We start from the raw sequence: 25,006 nt of genomic DNA, 5'->3' as shown, positions 1-25,006 counted from the left end.
CCGCTGCGGATTCTAAATCCTATTTTCCCCGTGGACATGAGCCCTTAGAGGGTTAAGGGCAACGATCAACAGTAGTGCTTATCGTGACTGTTGTGGGTGTATTGCACAGACAGCAACTGACTTGTATAGAGGAGGATCGCCACGTGATCCCACTCCATATAAACCCGACACACTCGGGATGTAAATGTACGCCCTGCGATAAGGGGTTGGAGGACTGAAGAAAGTTGCACCCACATCAATACTCCTATATAGAGTTTTATGATAACGTGTGAATTGGGATATGTGGATATTTTCTATCACCTTTGTATTTTTTGTGTTATTTATGATTGTTTTGTACCAGTTTTATTGGAGTTATAGGCTGATTTTTGGTTGTTTTTTGTGTTGGTATTATTATTGAGCTGACTCTTATTATAATGTTGTATGTAGAGATGAGCGAGCATACTCGTTCGAGTATTAGGGTGCTTGAGATGCTCGTTACTCGAGACGAGCACCACGCGGTGCTCGTCTCGATTAAACGAGCACTGACCATTGAATTCAATGGAACCGGCAATACAGCCGGCTCCATTGAAAGCAATGGGCTACCGGCTAGCGCGGGATAAATTTTCGGGAAGGGCTTAAAAATATAAGCCCTTACCTGAAATTCATCCAGAAATGTGTAAAAATATATTATATATATAAATAATATATTATAGACACACACACTCACCTGGTCCCGGTAGACGGAGTTCAGCCACGGCCAGCTGGCAGTTCTCCTGAAATGCTCTCTGTAGTATTCAGCAGTCGGGGATTTAAAATCCCTGACCAATCGGAGGCAGCTCTCACTTACACCCATTCATGAATTCATGAATGGGTGAGGTGAGTGAGTGCTGCCTCTGATTGGTCAGGCTGTGACCAATCAGAGGCAGCTCATTCAGCAGGCGGGGATTTTAAATCCCCGGCTGCTGAATACTACAGAGAGCATTTCAGGGGAACTGCCAGCTGGCCGCAGCTGAACTCCGTCTGCCGGGACCAGGTGAATATATATATATATATATATATATATATATATATATATATATATATATATATATATATATATATATATATATATATATATATATATATATATATATATATATATATATAATTTATATATATATATAATTTATATATATATATAATTTATTTTTTACACATTTCTGGATGAATTGCAGGGAAGGGCTTATATATTTAAGCCCTTCCCGAAAATTCATTGTGCGATCGCCGGCAGCCCATTGCTTTCAATGGAGCCGGCTGTTGGGCTGGCTCCATTGAATTCAATGGGCTACCATCGTTCTGCCGGGACAAGGTGAGCATATTTTTTTTTTATTTACTTTTTACACATTTTAGGATGATTTTCAGGTAAGGGCTTATATTTTTAAGCAAGCCCTTCCCGAAAATTCATCCCACGCTCGCCGGCAGCCCATTGCTTTCAATGGAGCTGGCTGTATTGCCGGCTCCATTGAATTCAATGGGCTAACATCGTTCTGCTCTGACACAGCTGTGGCAGAGGAGAATGATCGTTATGCTGACAGTGCGGGGTGGGGGTGGGGGTCTCACTCTTGCCTCTATTGTGGCTTAATAGTGAGACCTCGGACCCCGAAATGCAGCCCTGCATGTTGCTCCTCGCCTGCCCTATCCATTTCTGTGTTTTTTACATGACTTTGGTGCTCCGCTAAGGTTTTCATTTGTGAAAATCTTAGCAAATCACCAGTCATATACAAAAATGCTCGAGTCACCCATTGACTTCAATGGGGTTCGTTACTCGAAACGAACTCTCGAGCATCACTGAAAGTTCGACTCGAGTAACGAGCATTCGAGCATTTTGGTGCTCGCTCATCTCTAGTTGTATGGATCTTTGGGTATTTAAAAAGCTTATACATGTCTGAACTGCGACTGACTCTATGCCTGTCTTCTGTGAAGTAATTTATCTTTTTGTTCAGATTTATGGTTACAAGGCGTAATCCTAGATTTTTAACTGATATGTCTTATGTTTTTCAGTGCGACTTAGTACTTGATGCAGCTCATAAGAAAAATAAAGACTTTACTGGGGGGCCAAAGCGTGAAGACATTGTGGATAGTATCTTATTCAAAGCTTCCGATTTTGTAATGGTGCAGTTTAAAGACATGGATGTGAATTATGCAAAAAGAGGTACGTGTGAACATGCTTAAACACATATATATTACGAATAACATGTCACCATATGTAATTCTTGCAGTAAAAAAAAAATTTTTGCCTTCCCCTGCCATCCCTATTACTTGTGTACAAACCAAATTGCACGCATACACACTGCTTGAGGATACCATTGAAAATGTTTTGCCTTTAGAGGGTCACTCCAGTGACCTTTTTACTTCGTCATTATGTTATCCCCTAGTATTTATGTCAGCTAGTATCTTTCTATCTGAAATTCTGGAGTCCTCATCAGATGAGTTATGTGATCTCAGTTCTGATATTGCATGGGCCCTACCACAGAAGCTCTTCATAGGGGGACACAGACATCACTGCTATCAGTTACTGCTGGTGAGTGTAGGCTTCTGTCACACAATCATAATAGAGGGGATCACAGTTCATCCTCTTGACTATTTTTAGTTATGGTCTGTAGCTTATTTAGGTAAATACAGAAGGTAATGTTGCCCGCACAGCAGGTAGAAAATAGTACAAGCTGTAGCATGTGAGATTGTGCTGGTGCATCATGGGATTGATGACACAAACTAAAAAAAAAAAAAAACAGGGAGAAATCTCCCCATTAATTTTGTTTTTGCCGGAGTGCTCCTTTTAGTATATGGATTTTAGTTTTTTAATGTTATGCCCTACAATACAATTATTTGAAATTGTCAAGAAATCACAACATGGGAAATGCTATGGATTGAACTTTTCCACATGATTTTTTTTCCCCTCTGAGAGCTTGAATGTGGTTTCGGTAAACCCCATAAACTTGCCCTTTACTTCTGTACATTCTATTTAATCAAAAATAAATCCATCGGATGTAGATGTGGCCAAAGACCAATTTCACTTGATTACGTTAAGGGCAAATTATCGTGCCCACCGTTGTACAGATGAACGGCCCTGAAGCTGTCATCGTAGCTTTTATATAAAATGCTTGTCTTTTTAGATGGATTCACGGACTCTGGTATATCCTCTAAAGTGAATGGTGAGCACAAGGAGAAGGACCTGGAGCCGTGGGATGGGGGCGATGGCATTATTAGTAGCAATTTGTCTGCTAATAGCGAGGAGCTGGAATCTTTAGATACAGATGTAGTAAGTAAAGCCTGCTGTGATTGATGCACTAGCATACAGTGCCAGTATACATGTAATGGTATACAAATGTATTTCCTTTTATTGTTTGTTAAAGTGATTTAATCTAATTGAATCATGGTAGGCCCCCCTCCACACGGGCGGAAATTCCACGATGGGATTTCCCGCAGAATTTCCGCCTGTGCCCGCTTGCATAGGATTGCCTTAGATAAAGCAATGCTATGCACACAGCTATGATTTGTCCGCTTAAAAACACGTGCGGAAAACAAATCGCGTCCCGCACAGAAATATCAGTAGTGATGGCCGGACTGGCTCTGCGCATGTGCCGGCTGGGAGGCAGCCAGCACATAGCAGAGGAGACGAGAAGCTGGGAGCGGGTGAGCCGCAGGTCTCTGCAGGGGCACTGGTCAGCATTCCCCTGCGAGAATTCTCGCAGCGGGATCCGACCCAGCCGTCTGCAGATAGCCGTATTCACATATGCAATCTTTACATTTGTGTGTTTATAACCATGTTGTGGTTATTACATTGGTAACAATTACTCCAAGTTCTGTCTTATTAATCTTATGGTGGGATAGAGCATATACATATGTCATCTGAACAAACAGCTACAGTGTAAAGCAAGTGGAAGCAAGATCCTTCAGTAATCAGAAATGAGATACATTGCTGGAAATTGAAAGTGTTACAGCCAGAATTGATGGAAGTTCATAAAACATCGTTTATGTACAGAGTCATACCCAGAATAAATGGCAAACTGGAATGAATCTGACTTTTTTTTTTTTTTTTTTAAATACTGCTGGGCACAGGTTTCAGTAATAAGTGTGCCTGCCATGAACACCTATACACTCTTGGATTCTTGCAGGCATTGACTCCATAAGTGTTTGAATATCTTGTTGGGGTCTCTCCATGCTTGCATGACTCGTGCAGTCAGTTGTTGTACATTTGTGGTGTGTGGCCATGCAACGTAATGCGTCTACATATGGCGTCCAAGACATGCTCTATTAAAGCCATGGCCGTGACACCCTGCAGGGCATGTCTTGTGATGGTTATAGTATCAGGACAGGCATTATCCTTTTTGTAAGATATCCTTCATGACCACTGTCCAATGTTAAGACAACAGGGTGTACCACATACAAGGGGGCAGTTATTGTACCTTCAACAAGTATCAACTCAGTCCTGCTGTCATAACTGCTTGGCCCCCAAACCATGACCCCAGGGGTTGGACTTGTGTGGTGTTCTAAAATCACCACAGAGGGTCTCCTTCCTCCAGAATGCTGACTGATATGTTGAATATCGCTTTGCCCCAGACAGAACTGGGACTCCTCACTAAACACAACTGTTCTCCATTCATACAATTTGGTGCTCTTCATATGGTGTTTTCCTTCTGTATAGACCTGTGCGAGGTCTGCGAGTATTGGAGCCTTCCTGTGTCCACTCTTTGTATTGACATTGCACTACAGCCAGTCCTTCAGGAGACTTCATGTTATGCCCCCTATTTCGAACATGCCAATTATCTGACATCTGTCAGTCCGACATTTGGATATATGGATGCACTAAGCAATAATTACCTAATGAGAAAGTAAAACGAATGGCCAGCATGCAGTTACCTTCTTTTGTAAATTAAATGCGTTAGGGCTCATGCATATGGGCATCTGCGTACAACGATTCGTCTCCCGGCAGTGTTGTACACACTACAGTCCATACGTTTTTCCGGTAAAGACCGCGTATGGCACTGTTCCCGTTCCCCATATTGAATGTTTTGGGCTTCAGTTATGCTCAGTTTGTGTCCGGTACATTAGGCTTACATTTTATTCTTGGATTTGTGGAATAAGTATCAATCAATAAGCCATTACTGTAATTATAGCAATGTATGTTCAAATAACTTAACTTCAAGCTATCACTAAACAGTCATTGGACAGATGCTTTTGCATCAACTTTATTATATCTGTTTTTTTTCTCTTCTGTTTAGTCTAATGGTTGGGATCCCAATGAAATGTTTAGATACAATGAAGAAAATTATGGTGTTGTATCGACTTATGATAGCAGCTTATCCTCCTACACGTAAGTAAAAAAGCAGACTAGTTGCATAATTAAAGAGGTTTTACGGCTTCTACAAATAGTTTACTCCTATCAGTGTTGTGAGTCAGAAAGCCAAACTTCCGACTCCTCCATTTTTCCACACTCCCACTCCTTCGTAAATGGCTGATGTATAATAATTAGAAATACATTTTCTGTATAAAATGGTAAAATTGGGCTTAATATTTTGTTTGAAGTAGGAGTTGGTATATTTCTCAGCTCCAACTCTCTAGCTTGGCATTACAAAAAACGTTATAACTTTTCATTATGTATTGTATATCCAGTCTTGGGTTTCATCTGTTATTAGTGGGAACCTTCATTGTTTACTTCGAGAGGCTGAAAACACCACGCATATCATAGGGTACAGTGCTTAGATCTCATTGGTGGCTCAGTGGTTAGCGTTCTTGTCTGTCAGCACTAGAGTTCTGGGTTTGAATCTGACAAAAGAGATCATCTGCATGTGGTTTGTTTTTCCTACTAAGGTTCCTTCTTACACTCCAAAAGTATATTGAAGTTATTTGGCATTCTATAGAATTGACCCTAGTGGGTGCTGGGGAATGAGTGCTACTGTGGCAGCCACTGCCTCTAACTCCCACATAGCTGCTGCACTTTTGAGTTCCTTGTCTGTTTAAAAGTGCATTAGAAATGTTATAATCGGTTACTCGTCTGATCATCACATGAGTAAGGCCGCCTGCACACGGGCGGAAATCCCGCCACTAAAAGCCTGCATAGGAGTGCATTACAATACGCACTCCTATGCAGACGGCCGCGCGAAATCTCGCGTGGCAAACAAACCGCGGCATGTCCTATTTTTGTGCAGGGCTCGCACTCACCCGGCCGCCGGCTCCGGTCTGCGCATGCGTCGGCAGCCGGCACATGAAAGAACCGGGCGCGCGGGTGAGGACGCGCTCGTCTCTGCAGGCGGCCTTAGGCAGATTTATATACAGTTGACTTTAACCATGAAAGCTTCCATTAAATGACACACAGGGCATTAAAGACTTGAGTAGCTATTAGACGATTAGCTCGCTCTGTACATTGTGCAGTGGTCCGGGCTTATACTGCAGACAGAGTTCTTTCAGTTGCACAGGTCTGTAATACCAACCTGGGCCACTGCACAATGTACGGAGCTGTCTGCTTCCTGCAGTAAATTCACTAGAAGTAGGACAACCCTTTTAATACGTGTAAGATTGTAAAGTCTTTTTCACCCAACAGCGTTCCTTTGGAAAGGGACAATTCAGAAGAGTATTTAAAGAGAGAAGCAAGAGCTGCGCAAATAGCTGAAGAAATTGAGTCAAGCTCCCAGTATAAAGCCCGTGTTGCCTTGGAAAATGATGATCGGTCTGAAGAAGAAAAATATACTGCAGTGCAGCGCAATGTGTGTGAAAGAGAAGGACACTCTGTGGCTACTAGGTAGGATTCGTTAAACTGGTCATCTCAGTACCACTTTGGGAATGCAGACTCTAAAGTGATGAACTGCTGTAAACACCCACAGCAAACTGCTGATTTTGCAGCGGGAGTCACAGCAGGTTGAGCTACAGTGTTTCCCCGAAAATAAAACACTGTCTTATATTACCTCTTTTGTGGCAAAAATTATGGTGTCTAATAATACCTACCGCTGGCCTCCATCGCTGCTGCAGGCTGCCGCGTCCTGGAGGCAGGGTATTCAGCCCTCGCTTCCAGGAAGAACTGCTCTGTCGGCTTGTCGGAGGATGTGGCAGCCTGCACTGGCGACTGAGAGCAGTGTGAGGACCGGAACTAGGTGAGGCTTTTATTTTTTTATTTTTTATTTTTTACACATATAGCCTAGCTAGGGCTTTTTTGGGGTGGGGGGTGGCACGGCGCTTATATTTCAAGCCTTCCCTGATAATCAGGGTAGGTCTTTCTATCAGGGAAATGCTGTACTTCATGACTTCATGGGAAATGTAGCATTACTCGGTGCCCATTCAGATGAATGACTATCCTTGTAAAACAAGTGCAGCAGCCCCAGTCTGCCAGAATAGGAGCAAATTAGCTTTCTATTGTGGCTTATTAGAGGGGACCTAAGTGGAGGACTCTTGATTTTTCATGTACCTTAATGGGGGGTATGGACAGAGGTTGTTTTCATAAAATAGGAGAAAAAAAAAGGATCTGTTTGTTCTTGAGAGAGTGCCACTAAGATTTGTCTTCTATTTGTTTTTGTTCTGTAAAGGGAAAATAAGTATGTTCCACCGGGACAGAGGAGTAAAGATGGCATGTCGTGGAGTAGCCACAGTGTCAGACAGAATTCGCCAAGAATGGGCCAATCTGGTTCTGGTCCGATTTCTTCAAGAACTGGATCACATTCTTCAGACTTCAGCCCTAATTCTGGAGCTGATCAAAGAGTAGTTAATGGAGGCAAGTTTCTGAAATGATGTCTGTATTTAATGATTCTCGAGCTATACCATTAATAGTGGTAAATGTATGCTTCTGTATTGCCATTTAATCTATTTTTGCTGATACAGTTAGTGATATAAATAGTACCAAGTTGTAATTTCCCTAAGATTTTGAGAAGTTCATTTGTTGTCATTACTTAAGGTATGAAATAGAAAATTTCCTTTTACTTAGTAAATATAAATTCTCAGCATTACTCCCATATTTAATTCATTTGCCAAAACTACAGGTTTATTGCGAGAAACCATTTTCCCTCTGTTATTTTACTTTTTCTGTTGACCTGTTTTTTTCCCTCCTTTTCATCCCATATTTTTATTTTTTATACTTTCCTTCATCTCATTTGTTCTGTCAGGTGTTCCCTGGCCATCGCCTTGTCCATCTCCTTCCTCCCGCCCACCTTCTCGCTACCAGTCAGGTCCCAACTCTCTTCCACCTCGGGCAGCCACCCCTACAAGGCCGCCCTCCAGGCCCCCTTCGCGGCCATCCAGGCCCCCGTCTCACCCCTCTGCTCATGGTTCTCCAGCTCCTGTCTCTACTATGCCTAAACGCATGTCTTCAGAAGGTACAACGCCTCTGTTTTTTGTTTGTTTTGTAAAACCCCTCCACATCCTGCAACCATGCTTATGGATTTCATAGGACTTTAATAATCACATCTACAGCTTCAGTGTTCTGCAACCCTGATCAAGCTTCCTAATGTAATCTATATAATTGGCTTAAGATTGCTTAGTTGGACTGCAGTAAACCCATGTACACTAGTGCATAGTGAATTCTGCAAAGCATGATCAGCTTGTCATTTTGTTGCTTGCATTCATTGCTCGGACAGCATCACTGAGGACTTAAGGAGTTGGTCGTTTCTAAATATCTGAAATGTTGGCATTACTTCTGAGGTTTCCCTAATTAGTTACTGCAAAATAACTTTTGTGCATTGAATACTAATCTAATTATCCACTCACTTTCTTTTTTAATACAGTGATGGTTAACCTCACAAATTCTCCTGAGTAGGATAATGGAATGTCATGTTAAACTTTTCACTCTGTTCTGCTTTTCCACTTGCTGCCCCAATCACTAACCATGTACTATTTATTGTTTTTCATACAAAGTATGATATTGGTTGTGTAATGCGCTGTATTTTTCAAGTCTAAACTTTGTTTCCCCATTTGTGTAATTGAAAACTGTTTTATACCTGAATCCTAACTGCATTAGTCTCCGTTCACATGGAGTATTGACCGACATATACCTCTGACTTATGCCAATTTACATCCATATGGTGGCGTATGTTGGCCATGTGTCTCAATGCAAATATTTGCTTTAGTTCCAGACAAAATTGATGCAGTTCTGATCATTCTAGTCATTAACTATACATTATGCTGCTTATCTGTTCTACCTCATACATTTTGATATGACTATAGTTCTAGGTTAATAGTTCCAAATATCAAAAGCTAGTTTAAAAGGAGCCCTTTTTTCTGTGCTTAAATGTTTGCATGATATCTCCCCACCCCTGCATCACCATGCTTTATTAACTTTTATGCAGGTCAATTGGTATACTTAACCATGTGTTACAGTTGTGAAATTGTCTTGTATCATGTATGTCTGTACCTTAGCAAGTGTATCTCACAATAATGCACTATTTTGTACAATGCAGAATCTTAAGGGTGAGTTCACACATTGCGGAATTTCTGCAGAATGTCGTATGCGGATTTCACGAAAAAGCTGCAGCAGCGCTTTACAGTACATGTAAAGGAATGGGGTTTTAACAAACCTCCTTCTTATAGAACAGAAAAAATCCAGTGGAAGAGTCACGTTGTGGATTTTGGAATTCATTCATTCATTGCAATGTCAAAATTGCATTAAATTCTGAGCGTGGATTTTGGTGTGGAATTTCTCCCATGTGTGCTCATAACCTAAATGGGGTTCCTAAAAGAAGACTTGTTGGTAACAAGAGTGGATCACTGTGGGTCTTGTAGCCTGAATTCCTATAGCTATTAAAGCTGGAAGCTGCAATGGTCAAACAGTCCTCCAGAATGTTTTGCTGTGCTATGGTTATCACATTGCTCTGTCAAAGGCACGGACCTAAGAAACCAAAAAGAGAAAAGCAGGCACCAAATAAGCGCCACAAAGGAAAACACTGTTTTCGTTCTTTCTTTTTTCCCCATTGTATTAATATGGACCTGAATGTAACATTTGAATGCACAAAAGACTGCCTTAAATACAATTTTTTTTTTTTTTTAATTCATGTAAAACAACTGCAATTTGCAGCGTCCATTGGAGGCACACATTGGGAGGCTTTCCTGACAAATGTCTCCAATGGATGCCACTGTTTAGGTATACAGAGGGTTCACATTTTATTCCGCTTTTAACTGCATGCCTTTTATGCATTTGCGCAGTAGACTGCACAGTAATTTCCTCATACAGCAGCAGATAAAGTATATTGCGTTATTGGAGACCTTTGGCCTCCATCCAGTGAATAGGTGTCCATGTGTTAGCTTTCCTGGTGCTAACAATACATGGGCACTGCAAAATGCAGCATGGAAACTGCTTTACTTGATGATCTTGCCTCTGTTATCACGTTCAGGACTGAAATCTAAAGAAAACTCTAATCTACTAGATCTTTGTGTTCCATTCATGGTTGCTGAGCCACGCATTCAGACTATCCTTTCTGTTGGTACAACACTTTTGATGGTGCAGCCCCCTCCTTTTATAAAGCTTAGATGATATCCATTGTGGTATAGACAAGTTATGCAATGATTTCTGATAGAGCATGCCGCGATCCCACTGCTTCCTTCTAGGTAGTGCTTCCGTTATATAGTATTATGGATGCAACTCCTGCAGCTTTTAACATTTCATCAGCACCAGGGTTGGTGCACCATAGGCTTCTTATGAATTGCAGGAGTATCACGTATTGCATCTGTAATAGAGGCACACGTGTATCCATGTGGAAAATCTGCAACATTTGCATTAATGGCGAGGTGGATGAGATTTAAACAGAGCTAAACCACAAACTCTGTGTGGAAATTGGCACGCTATGCCACTTTTGCTGTTATGAATTTCCAGCAGGCAAGCTGCAGAAAATCTGTAGTGGACCCACCTTAAGGCCAGCTGCACATGAGTGTGACGGGCTCCACCGCGGAATATTCCGCGGCGAAGCCCGTCACGACGCCCCCCAGAGACCCCATACTTACCAGCGGATCCATCGCTCTGGGTCCCGCATGACGCTTCCCCGCCCACCGCCGCCGCGCCATATGACACGCCGGCCGCATCACATGACACGCCCACCGCGTCATATGACGCGGCGGTAGGCGTGGAAGCGTTTTCACGCTATCTTCCGCTGTGCTACAGCGGGAGATAGCGTGAACGGACAGCTTCCATTGACTGCAATGGAAGCCGTCAGCGCGTACACCCGCGGCAAATAGAGCATGCCGCTGGTGAGGACGGGAGATTTCACGGTGCGGAATTCCGCGGTGGAATTCCGCACCGTGTGCCCTGAGCTATTAGGTTCAATAGAACCTAATAGCTGCGGGCAACGCAGCAGATTTTTTCCGCGAATTACGCGGCGGAAATCCGTTCGTGGGAAGGAGGCCTAAAAGAATAGTAGAGAAAGGGGAAAACATGCAGGTCTTCAGAGAGGGAAGATCACACAGGCTGCAAATGGTGAGGAACATGGACACTAGGCAGTTTGCAGGGGTAAGTTGGTGAATTACATAGGCTGTGTACAATGGTAGTGAGCGAGTAGAGCAGCCACAACTCTGCATGGGGGGCGAATGATACTCTGCCCAGCATGCGTATCTGCCATGGCAGCCTAAAGGAATCCCTGATAGACTGGAAGGAGAAAGTTGTACAAGAAGTGGGAAGGAAAAACCGGAAGGGAAAAAAGAGGCGGTACTTATGGTGTTAACAGCTGTATACATTTTGCCTATGTTAAAATATTTACTTTCGCTTTTGTTGGTGGCTGCATGCAGATTTTGACTTCATTTCTGCAATTAAATATCAAGGCTTGTTGCTAACAGATCTATGGTAGTCTCTTGGCTATCCTTTCTGCTTTTCATGATGTGCTACAGTGGCATATTTTTTGTGAGGTTGTCTGTTTTCCGAAACACTGTTAACGCCACTTCCCCAAGTGTAGAATGTACCTGTGTTCGTCTTTTATATTGTGTTTTGTTGTGTTTTTTCAACTTTACACAGAACAATTTATGATTTCAGGTCCTCCAAGGATGTCTCCCAAGGCACAGCGGCATCCTCGGACTCATAGAGTTTCTAATGGTAGTAGGAGCACAATATGCGCAGGTCTTGAATTTGTTTCGCGCAATGAACCTGGAGAAGTGTCTGTACCACCTGTGGCTAGAAACAGCTCATCGGGTGGCACTTGGTCTTCTGTTGTGAGTGGAGGTAAGTAGGAAAATATACTTTGGTTTTTGTTGAGTAGCATACCTATGTAGTTTTGTGTTATATGTTAAGTGACACCTATGCTATGCATTATTAGTGCAATAGTAAGATTTTCATCAGGCACATTGCATATAATATACTTGATGCATATTGTTACATTTTATTTTATTTTTTGGCTATGTGCTTGTTTGCAGTGCAAAGACTTTCACCCAAAACCCACAGGCCTAGATCTCCAAGACAAAGTGCTATGAGTGGTGCCACAGGACCAGCTGTAAGCTCTCCTCAGGCTGGATCTGTTGCTCCAGAATCTGCTACCATGCCTGTACCCGCTGGATCTCCCACACCTGCAAGTCCAGTTTCCAATAGAGCAGTTACTCCTTCTAATGAAGGTTAGTACGGTCATCGGCTCTTTCGTAAGGAAATAATGCTGGATGTTTTGATCCTTTTTAAGAAGATGATTAAAATTGTGTGTTAGCTAGATTCTAGGTTCATACACCAATAAGCGCACAGCATTTGTAGAGCCCTTACTTGGTAACTTATCCCGCACCCACAAATACTGGGTTTCATGATAACCTGGCGGACAAAAATGTTGAGTTCTACACATTTGGTACTGCATGCCTTCTCATTTTTTCAGTTCTGAGGGCTTCAGGACAAAATGTAGTGTTAGAAACCCTCATATTAGCCAAATATACCTGGATTAGGAAATGTCAAGAAACTAAAAAGTCCAAGGGTCAGTGTGCAGGAGGGAATTTAACAGTCCCTGCACACCAGATAGTGTGTGTGTGTGTGTGTGTTAAGAGGTGTGTGTGTGTGTGCCTCTTCCCTCGGCAGGTCTGCATATTAAAATTGGCTTACGAAATCCTGGTCTTAAAGAGTAACTACACGTTTTATTTTTAAATGTACCAAATAGGTGATTTTAGTCATTTATGCTGTAAACTGTTTGCAATAGGTTTCACCAGCCTATTCTGTAGATTTTACTTGGAAATAAAAAAAACTTTCAGCTGTACAGGTAGGTGAAGATGGTGCTAAGAAATTGCATCTGCACCTCACATAGCAGTAGAGGGAGCTCCATCTGTCTGTTTCTCTCTAGAATAGCTCTAGACACGCTGTTGCCAATGTACAGTTCTATTTTATTAAGTCCATTTAATGTCATCTCAGTTCTCCTGTCTGTCCCCAGCGGCTCACTGTCTGGATAAGCCGTTCAATTCTGCAGATGGCTTCTCCTCTCATTCCCCTGGTCCACCACCAGACTGGTGCACTGATGGGTGTCAGTGTATGTCACAACCCAATGCACTTGGTCCCTGAAAGTGAGATTGCATTAAATAAAAAGCAATTCTTAATAAAATGGAACTGTATATTGGCAGCAGCGTGTTTAGAGATAGCGGCAGCAGCAGACACAGCTGGATGGCGCTCGCTCTACTGCTGTTTTAGTGTGGTGAGGACGGATTTCTTAGTCTTCATCTAGCTGCACAACGAAGGATGGGTTTTGTAAGTAAAATGCCCAAAATAGGCTGATAAAACCTATTGTAAAAATGCTTAAAATCGCCTATACTTTACATTTAAAAAAGTGTAGGTAGTCTTTAACCACTTCCCGTGCCAGAGCATAAGTTTACGTCCTGGCAGCAGGGTACTTCCCGCAACAGGGCGTAAACTTGTGTCCTGGGGATAGCGCAAGATCATGAGCCGGCAGTCAGTGATAGCTGGCCTCCCGCTGCAACAGCGGGGGTGCATCGGAGATGCGCCCCTGGCTGTTAACCCCTTCCCTGCCGCGATCTATGTAGAATGTTGCGTGGGAAGGGTTCACAGAGGGAGCGTGCGCTATTGTAAAACCTTTTTTTTTTTTTTTTAATATATAGTCCATGTACCCCAAAATGGCACCAATAAAAACAGTTCGCCACAAGCTATGGTTTTTGAAAAATGGAGATGAAAATCCGCCAAAAATCGTTGCGTCCTTAAGCCCAAAATAGGCCCTGTCCTTAAAGGGTTAATACATCAAGCCCTTTGAGTGCTCTTTTTATAGATGTTCAATGAAGTGGTTGTATGTATACTTGTAAAGAATTTTTAATAAGCCAGAAAGGGGAGATATTTGATCCTGTTGGTTTTCATTGTTTTCCCCTCAATTTGACAATTTATTATTTGTTCAAATTGTTGATTGTATTGAATGTTCAGCTAACACCCCCCCCCCCCTCCAGTTACCATCTGCTGAGCAAATATGTTGGAGTGTTAATAGGCAATAGTTCTGTGATCTAGAACCTTGCGTCATTGTCATGATCTACCTATAAATTACCTGCATTAAGAGTTTATGTTCACGTAAGCTCACACACCGCTAAACGATAGACGACCATACATTCACTTGTCAAATCTCCATCGTCATGGACTTTGGAACAGAATAGTGTGTTCAGTGGTTGAACAGTGTTCTGGCATCTAGTTACGAGTCTGCATCCTATGCTAGTAAATGAATATATAAATAGTTGTAACACTTGAAAATCTACCAGATGGAATAACTATTGGCTACATAAAAATGCGAAACTATCTCAAATCTTAATATTGAGTTTTCAGTGGTTTGTTACCGGCTTAAAAATGTGGTTGTAGCTCCTTAAGCTACAGTGTTGCCTTGAAAATAAGACGGGGTCTTATTAATTTTTGCTCCAAAATATTACTTTTTTACATGTATAGCTGCCTGGACACTATTTAAGTCATGCTATGGCTTATTTTCAGGGTAGGTCTTATTTTCAGGGAAAACCGGTATTGTGACTAACATTGGTTGAACATGTACAAATGGGTGGCAATAATTGAGAATTATAATTTAATTATCACACCTACATGACACAATTTACCTACAATGTGAACATTGTGCACTTTTTAAACGTTTCTTATTTTGCTTTAATAATAAACTTTGTATAGCGCCAACATATTCCGCAGCGCTTACATAGACAGGGGGAATACAAAAAGACAAAAGCACAAACCTTACAGAACCACGGTTACATAGTAATCAGTTGATGGAAACAATAGGGGTGAGGGTCCTGCTCCAACGAGCTTACATACTACAAGTAATGGGGTGATACAGAAGGTAAAGGGGCTGGAGATGTGCACGGTATGGGGAGGTGGAGAGGGAGGGATGCTATATACAAACAATGGTCAGACATTCAGCCGTGTGATGGCAGGATCAGTATGACTGACTGCAGGAGCAGTTTATGATAGCTACCAGGGATTGCAGTCAGTAGGTCAGGGAGCATGTTATCAGGCGGCGTACAGAGGGGTTTGTTTAGGGAATGCGGTATGCCTCCCTGAAGAGGTACGTTTTTTGAGCACCCCAGAAGTTTTTCGAGTCCTGGATGACTCGGGTAGCCTTTGGTAGTGCGTTCCAGAGGACCGGTGCTGCTCTGGAGAAGTCTCGGAGGCGGGAGTGAGAAGTTCGAATTAGAGGGGTGTGCAGTCTAGTTTTGTTATCAGAGCGGAGAGCCCAGGCTGGGTGATGGATTGAGATGAGGGAGGCGATATAGGGGAGTGCTGCGCTGTGGAGGGCTTTGTGGATGAAGGTAGTAAGGTTTTTTTTTTTTTTGTTTTTTTTAAATTGAATTCTGTATTTAACGAGCAGCCAGTGCAGTGACCGGCACAGGGCAGAGGTGTCTGAGTAGCGGCTGGACAAGAATATGAGCCTGGCTGCTGCATTCAGGATGGATTGTAGAGGGTAGAGTCTGGTGCAGGGGAGGCCGATCAGCAACGAGTTGTAATAATTGAGCAGAGAGTGGATGAGGGCAACAATAAGCGTTTTAAGCATGTCTATGGTGAGAAAAGAGCGGATTCTTGCGATGTTCTTGAAGTGCAGCTGACCGGTTCGGGCGAGAGATTGGATGTAGGGGGTAAATGAGAGATCAGAGTCGAATATGACCCCAAAGCAGCGGGCATGCTGTCTGGGAGCTATGGTGGTGCCACACACTGAGATGGAGATGTCAGGAGGAGGTCGGTTACTGGAAGGAGGAAACACCAGTAAGTCAGTTTTAGAGAGGTTTAGAGAGAACATAGTTTTAGAGCCAGCGGACAGACAGTCGGTGATGTTTTGGAGGAAAGGTGCAGAGATGTCATGGGAAAAGGTGTATAGCTGGGTGTCATCAGCATACAGGTGGTCTTGGAGGCCAAATCTCCTGATGGTTTGTCCAACAGGGCTGTGTAGCTAGAGAAAAGGAGGGGGCCGAGGACCGAGCCTTGGGGGACCCCAACAGCAAGGGGAAGAGGAGGAGAGGTAGAGCCAGCAAAGGAGACGCTGAAAGAGCGGCCAGATAGGTAGGAGGAGAACCAGGAGAGAGCAGTGTCCTTTAGGCCTATGGAGCGTAGCATACTGAGGAGGAGTTTGTGGTCAGTGTCAAATACTGCAGAGAGGTCGAGGAGGATCAGTAGGGAGTAATCGCCCCTCGATTTGGCTGTCAGGTCGTTTGATACCCTTGTAAGGGCAGTTTCTGTCGAGTGTTGGGGTCGGAAGCCAGAACACAGAATAACTTTTGACACAATGGATGCTGCATATATTGGATATAAAGCTTTGTACAATAACCTTACATTTGGCTATTAATACAAGTTATGGCTCAGAGATAAATTGAACACATTTGCATAAATATTCTCATGCATGTTTCCGAGTGAGCAAACCACGGACAGCTAGTTCCCAAGCAGAGTATATACACTCACTCATACACCATTTAGCCAAGTGCAGTTCTTATGGAATTTCTCTCCAAGGCAGGCACCTACCCAAAAAGCACATGGGATTAGTTAGTCGTGGCCTAAAATATGAGGTAGTATTTTCCAGTTGCAACATATGACCAAAGCTTATACATGCATTTCTTCGATTTGGTAAATCGAGGCATATTAACCAGTTAAATCCTGTGTGCAGCTGCAGGGGTATCTGTAGATTTTCAAGCCATTATAATTACTCTTCTTGCACAGAATAATAACAGTAAAACTATCTTTTCATAGAACCCCAATATAATGTTGTTGGTAAGTCTCAGAATACCAGAGAAGCTAAAGTTATAAAGAATAAATTTGAGGATCTCTCATAAACTGAGAAGTCTGAAACAAAATCATAAGTATAAAATGGGTACCAACCTCTGCCTGACAGTACAGGTTTGAGGCTGAGGCTCCAAGTTTAATTGGCGTATAATGTGTTCTGTCGAAGAATTTCACTTGAATTAGGAAATACTGATTACTTATCACTGAGTAGAATCACAGAATTGGAACAGACCTCCAGGGTCATCTGTTCCAACCCCCTGCTCGGTGCAGGATTCACTAAGTCATCCCAGACAGATATCTGTCCAACCTCTGTTTTGAAGACTTCCATTAAAGGAGAACTCGCCACCTCCCGTGGTAACTGTTCCACTCATTGATCACCCTCACTGTCAGAAAGGAGGAGATATTGATTAGACATTGGGAAAAACTTTGTTTCATCCTAGTGCTTCTAGACTTTGACAATAGGGCTTATCCCTCTGTAATAAGCCTTCCATCTCATTCAATTCTCCAGAAGTTAAACCAGGAATATCTGTCTTCCACTCAAAATAAACCATACTAAAGTGCTTATCCTCCTACTTTTTGCTTGAGAGCATTGCATGTGCACATTTAATGTAAAAAGTGATTTAGATAACCTTAACATTTCTGTATTGGTGAATATATCAGTACACGGATACAAAGTGCACTGAAATAACTTAAATGGACTCTACTTTTGCACACAACGTATGTTCCCCTAAAAGCCTATATGTATATTATCAATCTTGTAGTAGAAATTGTTTTACCACTGTAAATCACATTTGAAGTTGCTGCCACTAGGGATCGATCTTGCAGCGCCTTTGCAATCCACTGTCATTAGGCATTTGGCTTTTGTAAAAACGTGTTTTTTTTTGTAAACTATTTCTGCTTGTTTATGCTTTTGTGTATTGCATTTTTAGCAGTTTTGTCCTCTGCAGTCTGTCTCTAATTCTTAGTTTTTCCTGTGCAGATGGATAGGGACTAGCTGCAATGAGACCTCCAAAAAGTAGGAGATAGTGCCCTACCCCCATCACTTTTTTTTTTTTTTCAGCTACAGAGAAGCAGCAGCAACATGAAAGCCATTTTAAAGAAATACTGAATAGTGTAGATGGTTCCAGTAACACTGACACTAAGGACTTTCACACGTGCACTTTTTACCGCGGCACTTTGAACGCTGCGGTAATCATAGTATAATTCTCTGATTGATATCAATGGGGCCTCGCAAACACGTGCTTGATCGCGGTGCTTTCTAGCGCAGCGATTTTTCAAGTGCTGTCTGCTCTATTTGGCCATGTTTAGCAAATCTCATAATAATGAGCGTGCTAAAACCTGCTTTCGGACACTGTAACCTGAGTCCAAAAGTGAAATTGCGGCGTTTTACCAAGCGCGTGTGTAAAAGTGGCTTTAATCACTATTGGTTGCAGCAGCACGTCTGTATGTCTCTCTCCTTCTCCTAAACTCCTCCTCCCCTTCACATAGACCTGTATGTACGGCATTCTGTCTGTCTGGCGGTGAGCTGTTCTGACTCCCCTCCCAAGAAGCATTTTAGCAATATTTCACTGTGTGTGAACAGTTTAGGGGGATGCAAAGGTGCCCGATGAGGCTTTATTTACATCTGTTAGAGGCTTCTTCACAGTTTTAGTTCTAAATGACTGAGAGAATAGTGTAGTATGCTGTACTGTTCTGTCCGATTTAAAATGCCAGGCGGCATGATACAAAGCCTGCTGACACCACTATGGTTTATGGGTTCCGCCCGGTGCTGTTGAGGTCTATGATGTGGCGCTTCCAGGATTTTTGTTGTCCAGCTCCTATGATTTGATCTAGGCTATGGAAATCAACAGCGCAGATGTGAAAAAAGCCTAACTGCAGAAATAAGCATTTTTCTCTGATGAGCTATATTACATTTCTTATATTCACTTGTGCCATCAGTTTAAGCAGAATTAATTGAAAGTGCAGTAACCATTTAAAAGAACTATGTATGTCTTTGTACTCCAGCTAAGGATTCTCGATTACAAGATCAGAGGCAAATTTCCCCTGCTGGTGGCAGAGAGTCTATTAAACAAAGTGATTCTTCTACCTTTAGCAAGCCTGAAAACAAAGGTATGTACATAAATTCAGATTTAAGAGCTCCTACGTTGCAAAAAGACTGCTGAAAATCACTTTTCACTTATGCACACTGAAGTTTTTTTTATCTCCATCATAAATCAAAGGAAGCCCCCCTGTCCATGGCCAAGGTGGAATATCGCCAGTGATATTCCGCGGAGGGGGGAGAGCGGACAAGTCTCAGCGGTGAGCTAGGCTCACCAAAGAATTGCAGCATGCCACTATTTAAATCCCGCGAATGGAGAATTGCTATGATTCTTCGCTCGTGGACGGTCGCCACTGTACTTTCCATAGCCATGCCCGTGGACAGGCAGCTTTATGGTTCAGATGCATCTTAAATTGTTTCTTTAGTCTTTTTAATATACAATGGAGCAGATTCTTGTTGTTTTGAGTTAGATGTGTGTTAAGCATTTGTCTGTCCAACCTAAGTCACTGACAAAGTGTGAAACAATTGTCTTTCTGATTCTATTTTCAGTAGTGTCACCAATGGCCTCCGAGCAAAGAAAACATCTAGATGATTTAAAGAAGTTCAAAAATGATTTCAGGGTAAGTATGTAATATAGCTTTGGGTTTAACCCCTTTGCGACGTCCGTGTAAATGCGCAGTGGAGTTGAGCCTGCTCATTATGTGGCAAGTGTTGGCCCTGGTAAAGAACTGACACTCGCCTGTAGCTGCTGGTGTTGAAGAGAACTTAGATTTCAGCTGTTTAACCCTCAGATGCCATGGTTAGATCATTGCCTACTTGTTCCCTCAAATGCTGCACTCCATTTAATCTGTTACACCCTTTAGTAGGTTAATGCTGAAAGGAGAATATAAACTGCACTATTGAAGTATTATACAATTAATTGCTTGTTCAAGCTCCCTTCTGGAACTCTAAATTGTAGGTTGAAACTGTTTCTTGCAGTTTAAAAACTTATATACTATTTTTTTTAATATAATTTTAGTTTAAACTGTTCCCTTTTTTAACATGTTAAAAAAAAAATTAAAAAAAATTAAGAATTTTTAATATCAATATCTGTAAATGTCCAGGCTATTAAATGATCAGGCTATTTATCCTGAACACTGCATATTTAGTTAAAAAAAAAAAAACAAAAAAACTGAATTGCAGGAGTTTGGACTGACATTGACTTGCATAAATGCTTCCTTCCAATAGGTGGCGCTGTAGATGTATTCTATCTTTCATTTGCATATTTCCCAGAAGAGCATGGATAGCTTTATAAGTCTCCTCATACATTGTAGGTTCTCTTTCTAACGGGTTAGTCACACAGGCGCTTTTTTTTTTTTTTTGCCCGATTTGCAGATGCGCTTGTGATCCGCACCTATATATACCCAATGCTTTGCAATGGGATCAGTCACATGTCCGTTTTTTTTATGCGGATGTGCCGAAAATTATGACACAACGATTCACAGAACGCATGTAACTGCGTTCTGCGCAAATCTGTGTTCTTGTATGTGCGCTCAATGGGGCCGGCGGCTGCAGCGCTGACCCCATTGAGAACATATGCTAATGCTATCGTTCTCCTCTGCCACAGCTGTCACTATTGAGTTCAATGTAGCCGGCAATACAGCCGGCTCTATTGAAAGCAATGGGCTGCCGGCAAGCGCTGTAGTAATTTTTGGGGAAGGGCTTCAAATATAAGCCCTTCCCTGAAAACCACTAAAAAAAATATACTCGCCTTTTTGCAGCTGCCGGGAATCTCCGCCTGCTGAATGGGCTGCCTCTGATTGGTCGCAGCACTCAGCCAATCAGAGGCAGCACTCAATCATTCATGAATTCAAAAGGGCAGCGCTCTTTTTGAGCGTAAAACGCCAGTGTGACCGAGCCCTTTGGACTGAAACGCTCCTAGCAGCGTTTTTTCAGCCGTGATGCTGGCTTCGGTCATGCGTTTTTTCTGCGCATCAGTTTTATCCACAAACAATCGTGTGAAAAAACGCCAGTGTGACTAAGCCCTAAGGAGAAACGATACCCTTCCTGATATACATTATATAGTACATTTTAAAGGCACCATGAAAAAGTACTACTCATTTGGCAAAAAAGTCTTCGTACGATGATGTTGACGAAGAAACAAAAGTTGTCTTTTCGATTTGGAGTGAATAGAAAAAAAAGTGACTTCATAGTTACAGAACCTATTGACCCTCCTGACACATCTATTTTAGCTAAATACTTGTATTCCCCATAAAACATTAATTCAGAGGCATCTGTCTTTACTTTGCATAATGCCTTTCCACTTGAATATTAATGAATAAGTTGACAAGTGGGTGTTACCATTTCTCTTTGTCAAGTGGTGTATTCCTATAAGGTCTGCACTTTTTGGACAAAGTCATACTCTATAGGGTCAACAGGTAATGCCTGATTATCAATGTATTCATATATTTCTATGAAGAATAAGAGGAATGGCACAGCGTTTAAGGAAAATTCTTTTACATTTTTTTACATTATGGAAAATGCAAGTTGTTTAAATCGACTACTGTCAAACTAACCCCTTAAAGAGACTTGCCATCTTTTTGCACGCCTCTCTGACTGCACTATGAGGTAGTGCCTGTCTCACTGATTACAGTGATGTGTCTACTGTGTGGATCTGTGCAGTAGTTTTGGAGATACGTGCCTTTTCTCAGTAGCAGCACATGCAGCGAGGACTACTTGAAGTAGTCCTGGATATTCATGAGCTGCAGGCTAGTTACACCCACCCACCCACCCTCCAGCCTGTGGTTGACTACTGTCTGCCTATTACTGTACATAGAGAGACAGCACTCTGCCAGTCAAGGGCTGGAGGGTGGGGTGGGAATGGCTAGGCTGCAGCTCATGAATATGCAGGACTAGTTCTGTGTCTGACTGCTTAATAATAAAATGCAATTTTCTCAAACTACTGCACAGATCAACACAGCAGACCTATCGCCTTATGATGCTTTCAGTGAGGGCTGCAAAAATATGGCGACAGGCTCTTTAAAGAGGACCTGTCATCACTGACTTCTTATTTTTATTTGTCTTTATAGTTACAGCCTAGTTCTAGTCCTGATACCATAGATCAGCTGCTTGGAAAAAATCGTGAAAGTTTGGAGAAGCCCAGAGACCTTTTGAAGGAAAAGTCTGACTCTAACTCCAAGGAGTCTGCCAGTGAAAGTGGCAGTAATGCACCTACAAGCAACAGCAGCAGTAAGCCGAGCAGCCCCAGCATCTCCCCATCTGTTAGCAGTAGTGGTTCTGAACATAAGAGAGGACCAGAAGTTACATCACAAGGTGTACAGACATCTGGACCTGGAAAGCAGGATCGTGAAGATAAAGATGACAAAAAAGAAAATGCCTCAGAGTAAGTGCATTTCTAACTGCTTTGAACACATGACTGAAGTAGTTTGAACTGGTCTTGAGATGAGACTTGCTATGCGGTGATGGTGGGCATAAGATTTTATAAGTGTATACATAAGTAATCCTATATGGCCCATGCAACAATATGGTGAAAGGCTGCTGCATATAAAATAAATTTCTTTAAGGCAGAGTGCACACTTACCGTGTGTGAGAGATACACCTGAGATGCTTGACAACTCGCATTGGACAGCACACAGACACCTGTCTGTGTCCTGTCTAATTCACGTGGACACCTAGATGGGCATTAGCATATTCTAGATCTCGTACATGGTATGGACAAGAATAGGATAAGCTTTTCACGCGTCCCCATGAAAACAAAGGTCTGCATGAGAACAAGGTTAATCTGCATAGCTCCATAAGCTATAATAAAGCCATGTGCAGCACACGCCCTGAAACCCGCCAGTGTACCTGAAGCCAAAATGCAAGGGGGGGCACTTCTTCTGTGTGGGGTTTTCTTCTTCTTTTTTTTTTTTTTTTTTTTTTAAACTCTTATTTTGTTGAGCTGATAAGGCCTTATGTCCACTTGGATGCATGGATTCCACCGCTGAATCCCGCAGTGTAAACCCTGCGTGCCTGTGGCCAGGGAGAGGGAAAATACATTTTCTTACCTCTCCGGACGCTGCGGGTCTCCCCTATGTCGCTGCCAGATCATCTTTTCTTCTGCCTGGTGGAAGTGCTCGGCACGCCGGTAGTGTGCTGCGTGCATACACCCCACATTTTCAAAAATTTTTAAATCTTCTCTCCTGCGTATCCGCAGCACAGCACAAACACAGCTGCGGGTGTGCTGCAGACACGGACAGCTTCCATTGACTTCAATGGAAGCCATCTGTGCAGGAGATCTGCAGGAAAATGGAGCATGCTGCGATTTCCTCGCACGCTGGGAAGAAATCACATCCGCATCTCTTTAGCTGCCCTGCGGATGCTAATGCATCCCTATGGGCAGCAAGATGCACGGATCTCCCGTCCGGGGGCCACACGTGGATTTTTTAAATAAAATCCGCATGTGGACATTGGGCCTAAGGCTTGTAAGAGCTGTGGTTTTATCATGTTTTCAGAATTGTTAAATTATAGTAAATGCTAGTAATTTCAATGCGCAAACCACTGTCAAACTTTAACCCCTTAAAGAGTCTCTGTTGCCATCTTTTTACACCTCTATTACTTATTCTAAGAATCTATGGTCTTTTTTTTTTTCCCAATGAGAACCTGTCTCATTTGAAAATGTCCTTTCTTTGTAATTTGCCACAATTTACGCCATGCTCCCTTTTTGTCAGATACTAGCTAAAAAAAGCAAAATAAATGTGGAGCATAGCATTTAAGACAGTTTTCTTGCATAATTTTATGCCAAAAAATGTATTCTCTAAAAAAAAAATTGTCAGCTTCAAATTGCAGTCCCAATTTTTTTCCTTCACCTATACTACCCAACACTACATATACTCAGTCTTTTAAGATTGAAAAATTGTAGAACAGCTTTAGTTTTAAACGGTACCTGCTCCTGGGTAAAGCTAGCAGGGTTGGCTTCACGCCTCTACCGCCAGGGCCCCCCTAACTCAGACAGTAGTAGTAATTAATGCTGTTTTTGACTATATTGACTTTTATTAAGTTATAAATTTAAAAAAAAAATAATTCTCTTTTTGTACTCTGTTCGCTGATATAGGCTCTTCTTTGGTCTGGATCTTGGTGATGTCAAGTTGGCTGTCCCCACTGCTCACTCTCAATGGTTGACATCGAGCTGTCAATCACTGATTGACAGTGAATAGTGAGGACTTGCCACATTGATGGCACCCGACCTAAGAGGAGCCCATATGGGCAAAGAGAGGTATGAGGATGGAGAAAGGGGAGGAAAAAAACTGGCAACACTTAATCTGAAAATATAAAAATCAGAAAGGGACATATCTGTAGTCAAGCCTTAGATTTATCTTTAACATGTAAGAAAGTTAAATAATAATTGTCTGTCTTTTCCAGGCAAGTGAGGAAATCTACTTTAAATCCGAATGCAAAGGAGTTCAATCCACGATCATATGCTCAAGTAATTTTTTAAATTTCTTTTCTTTGCTCAATTTAAAAAGTACCTGGCTACATTGTAACTTATCAAGGCTGGTTTTCCCATTTACAACATTGTGGCTCTAGATATAGCTGACGTCTCTGAGATTGACTCTCTTCATTAATTTCACTGTTTGCGCCACTTGATGTAAATGGGGCTCAGACAGTAAATTCTTTCTACATCCATGTCCCTGAGCTGCTGATAGTTCTGTAGGTGTCACGGGTCTGAAAGCCTTGGTCGCCAAGAGGTCTTGTCAATTGCTCTGACGATAGGCGGCATTGGGTAGTATTGTACCTTGACGCCACTGGAACTGGTGGGTGTCCAGCAGGTTAAGGCTGTTTGAGAGCCTGGTGAC

At 42.3% G+C, this 25,006-nt stretch overlaps 1 protein-coding gene across 6 annotated transcripts in view; it reads left to right on the top strand.

Annotated features, from left to right (window-relative positions):
- The window catches only part of ATXN2 (ataxin 2), a 97,086-nt gene that overhangs the window by 39,120 nt on the left and 32,960 nt on the right, over nucleotides 1-25,006 (top strand). For 5 of the 6 annotated variants that reach the window (XM_066603248.1, XM_066603245.1, XM_066603244.1 and 2 more), the window contains 12 exons: nucleotides 2,020-2,170; nucleotides 3,132-3,277; nucleotides 5,241-5,332; nucleotides 6,560-6,757; nucleotides 7,536-7,720; nucleotides 8,109-8,318; nucleotides 11,954-12,139; nucleotides 12,331-12,525; nucleotides 19,139-19,243; nucleotides 19,722-19,792; nucleotides 22,241-22,554; nucleotides 24,573-24,636. In XM_066603248.1, coding sequence (XP_066459345.1) covers nucleotides 2,020-2,170; nucleotides 3,132-3,277; nucleotides 5,241-5,332; nucleotides 6,560-6,757; nucleotides 7,536-7,720; nucleotides 8,109-8,318; nucleotides 11,954-12,139; nucleotides 12,331-12,525; nucleotides 19,139-19,243; nucleotides 19,722-19,792; nucleotides 22,241-22,554; nucleotides 24,573-24,636 — 1,917 coding nt within the window. The remainder of the gene's footprint in view (nucleotides 1-2,019; nucleotides 2,171-3,131; nucleotides 3,278-5,240; nucleotides 5,333-6,559; nucleotides 6,758-7,535; nucleotides 7,721-8,108; nucleotides 8,319-11,953; nucleotides 12,140-12,330; nucleotides 12,526-19,138; nucleotides 19,244-19,721; nucleotides 19,793-22,240; nucleotides 22,555-24,572; nucleotides 24,637-25,006) is intronic. The other variant, XM_066603250.1, reaches the window with a different exon arrangement.

The sequence above is a fragment of the Eleutherodactylus coqui genome, chromosome 5 (assembly GCF_035609145.1).
Source record: "Eleutherodactylus coqui strain aEleCoq1 chromosome 5, aEleCoq1.hap1, whole genome shotgun sequence".
Lineage (NCBI taxonomy): Eukaryota > Metazoa > Chordata > Amphibia > Anura > Eleutherodactylidae > Eleutherodactylus > Eleutherodactylus coqui.
The sequence above is the reverse complement of the archived record's forward strand: the minus strand, read 5'-3'. Positions and strand labels throughout refer to the sequence as shown.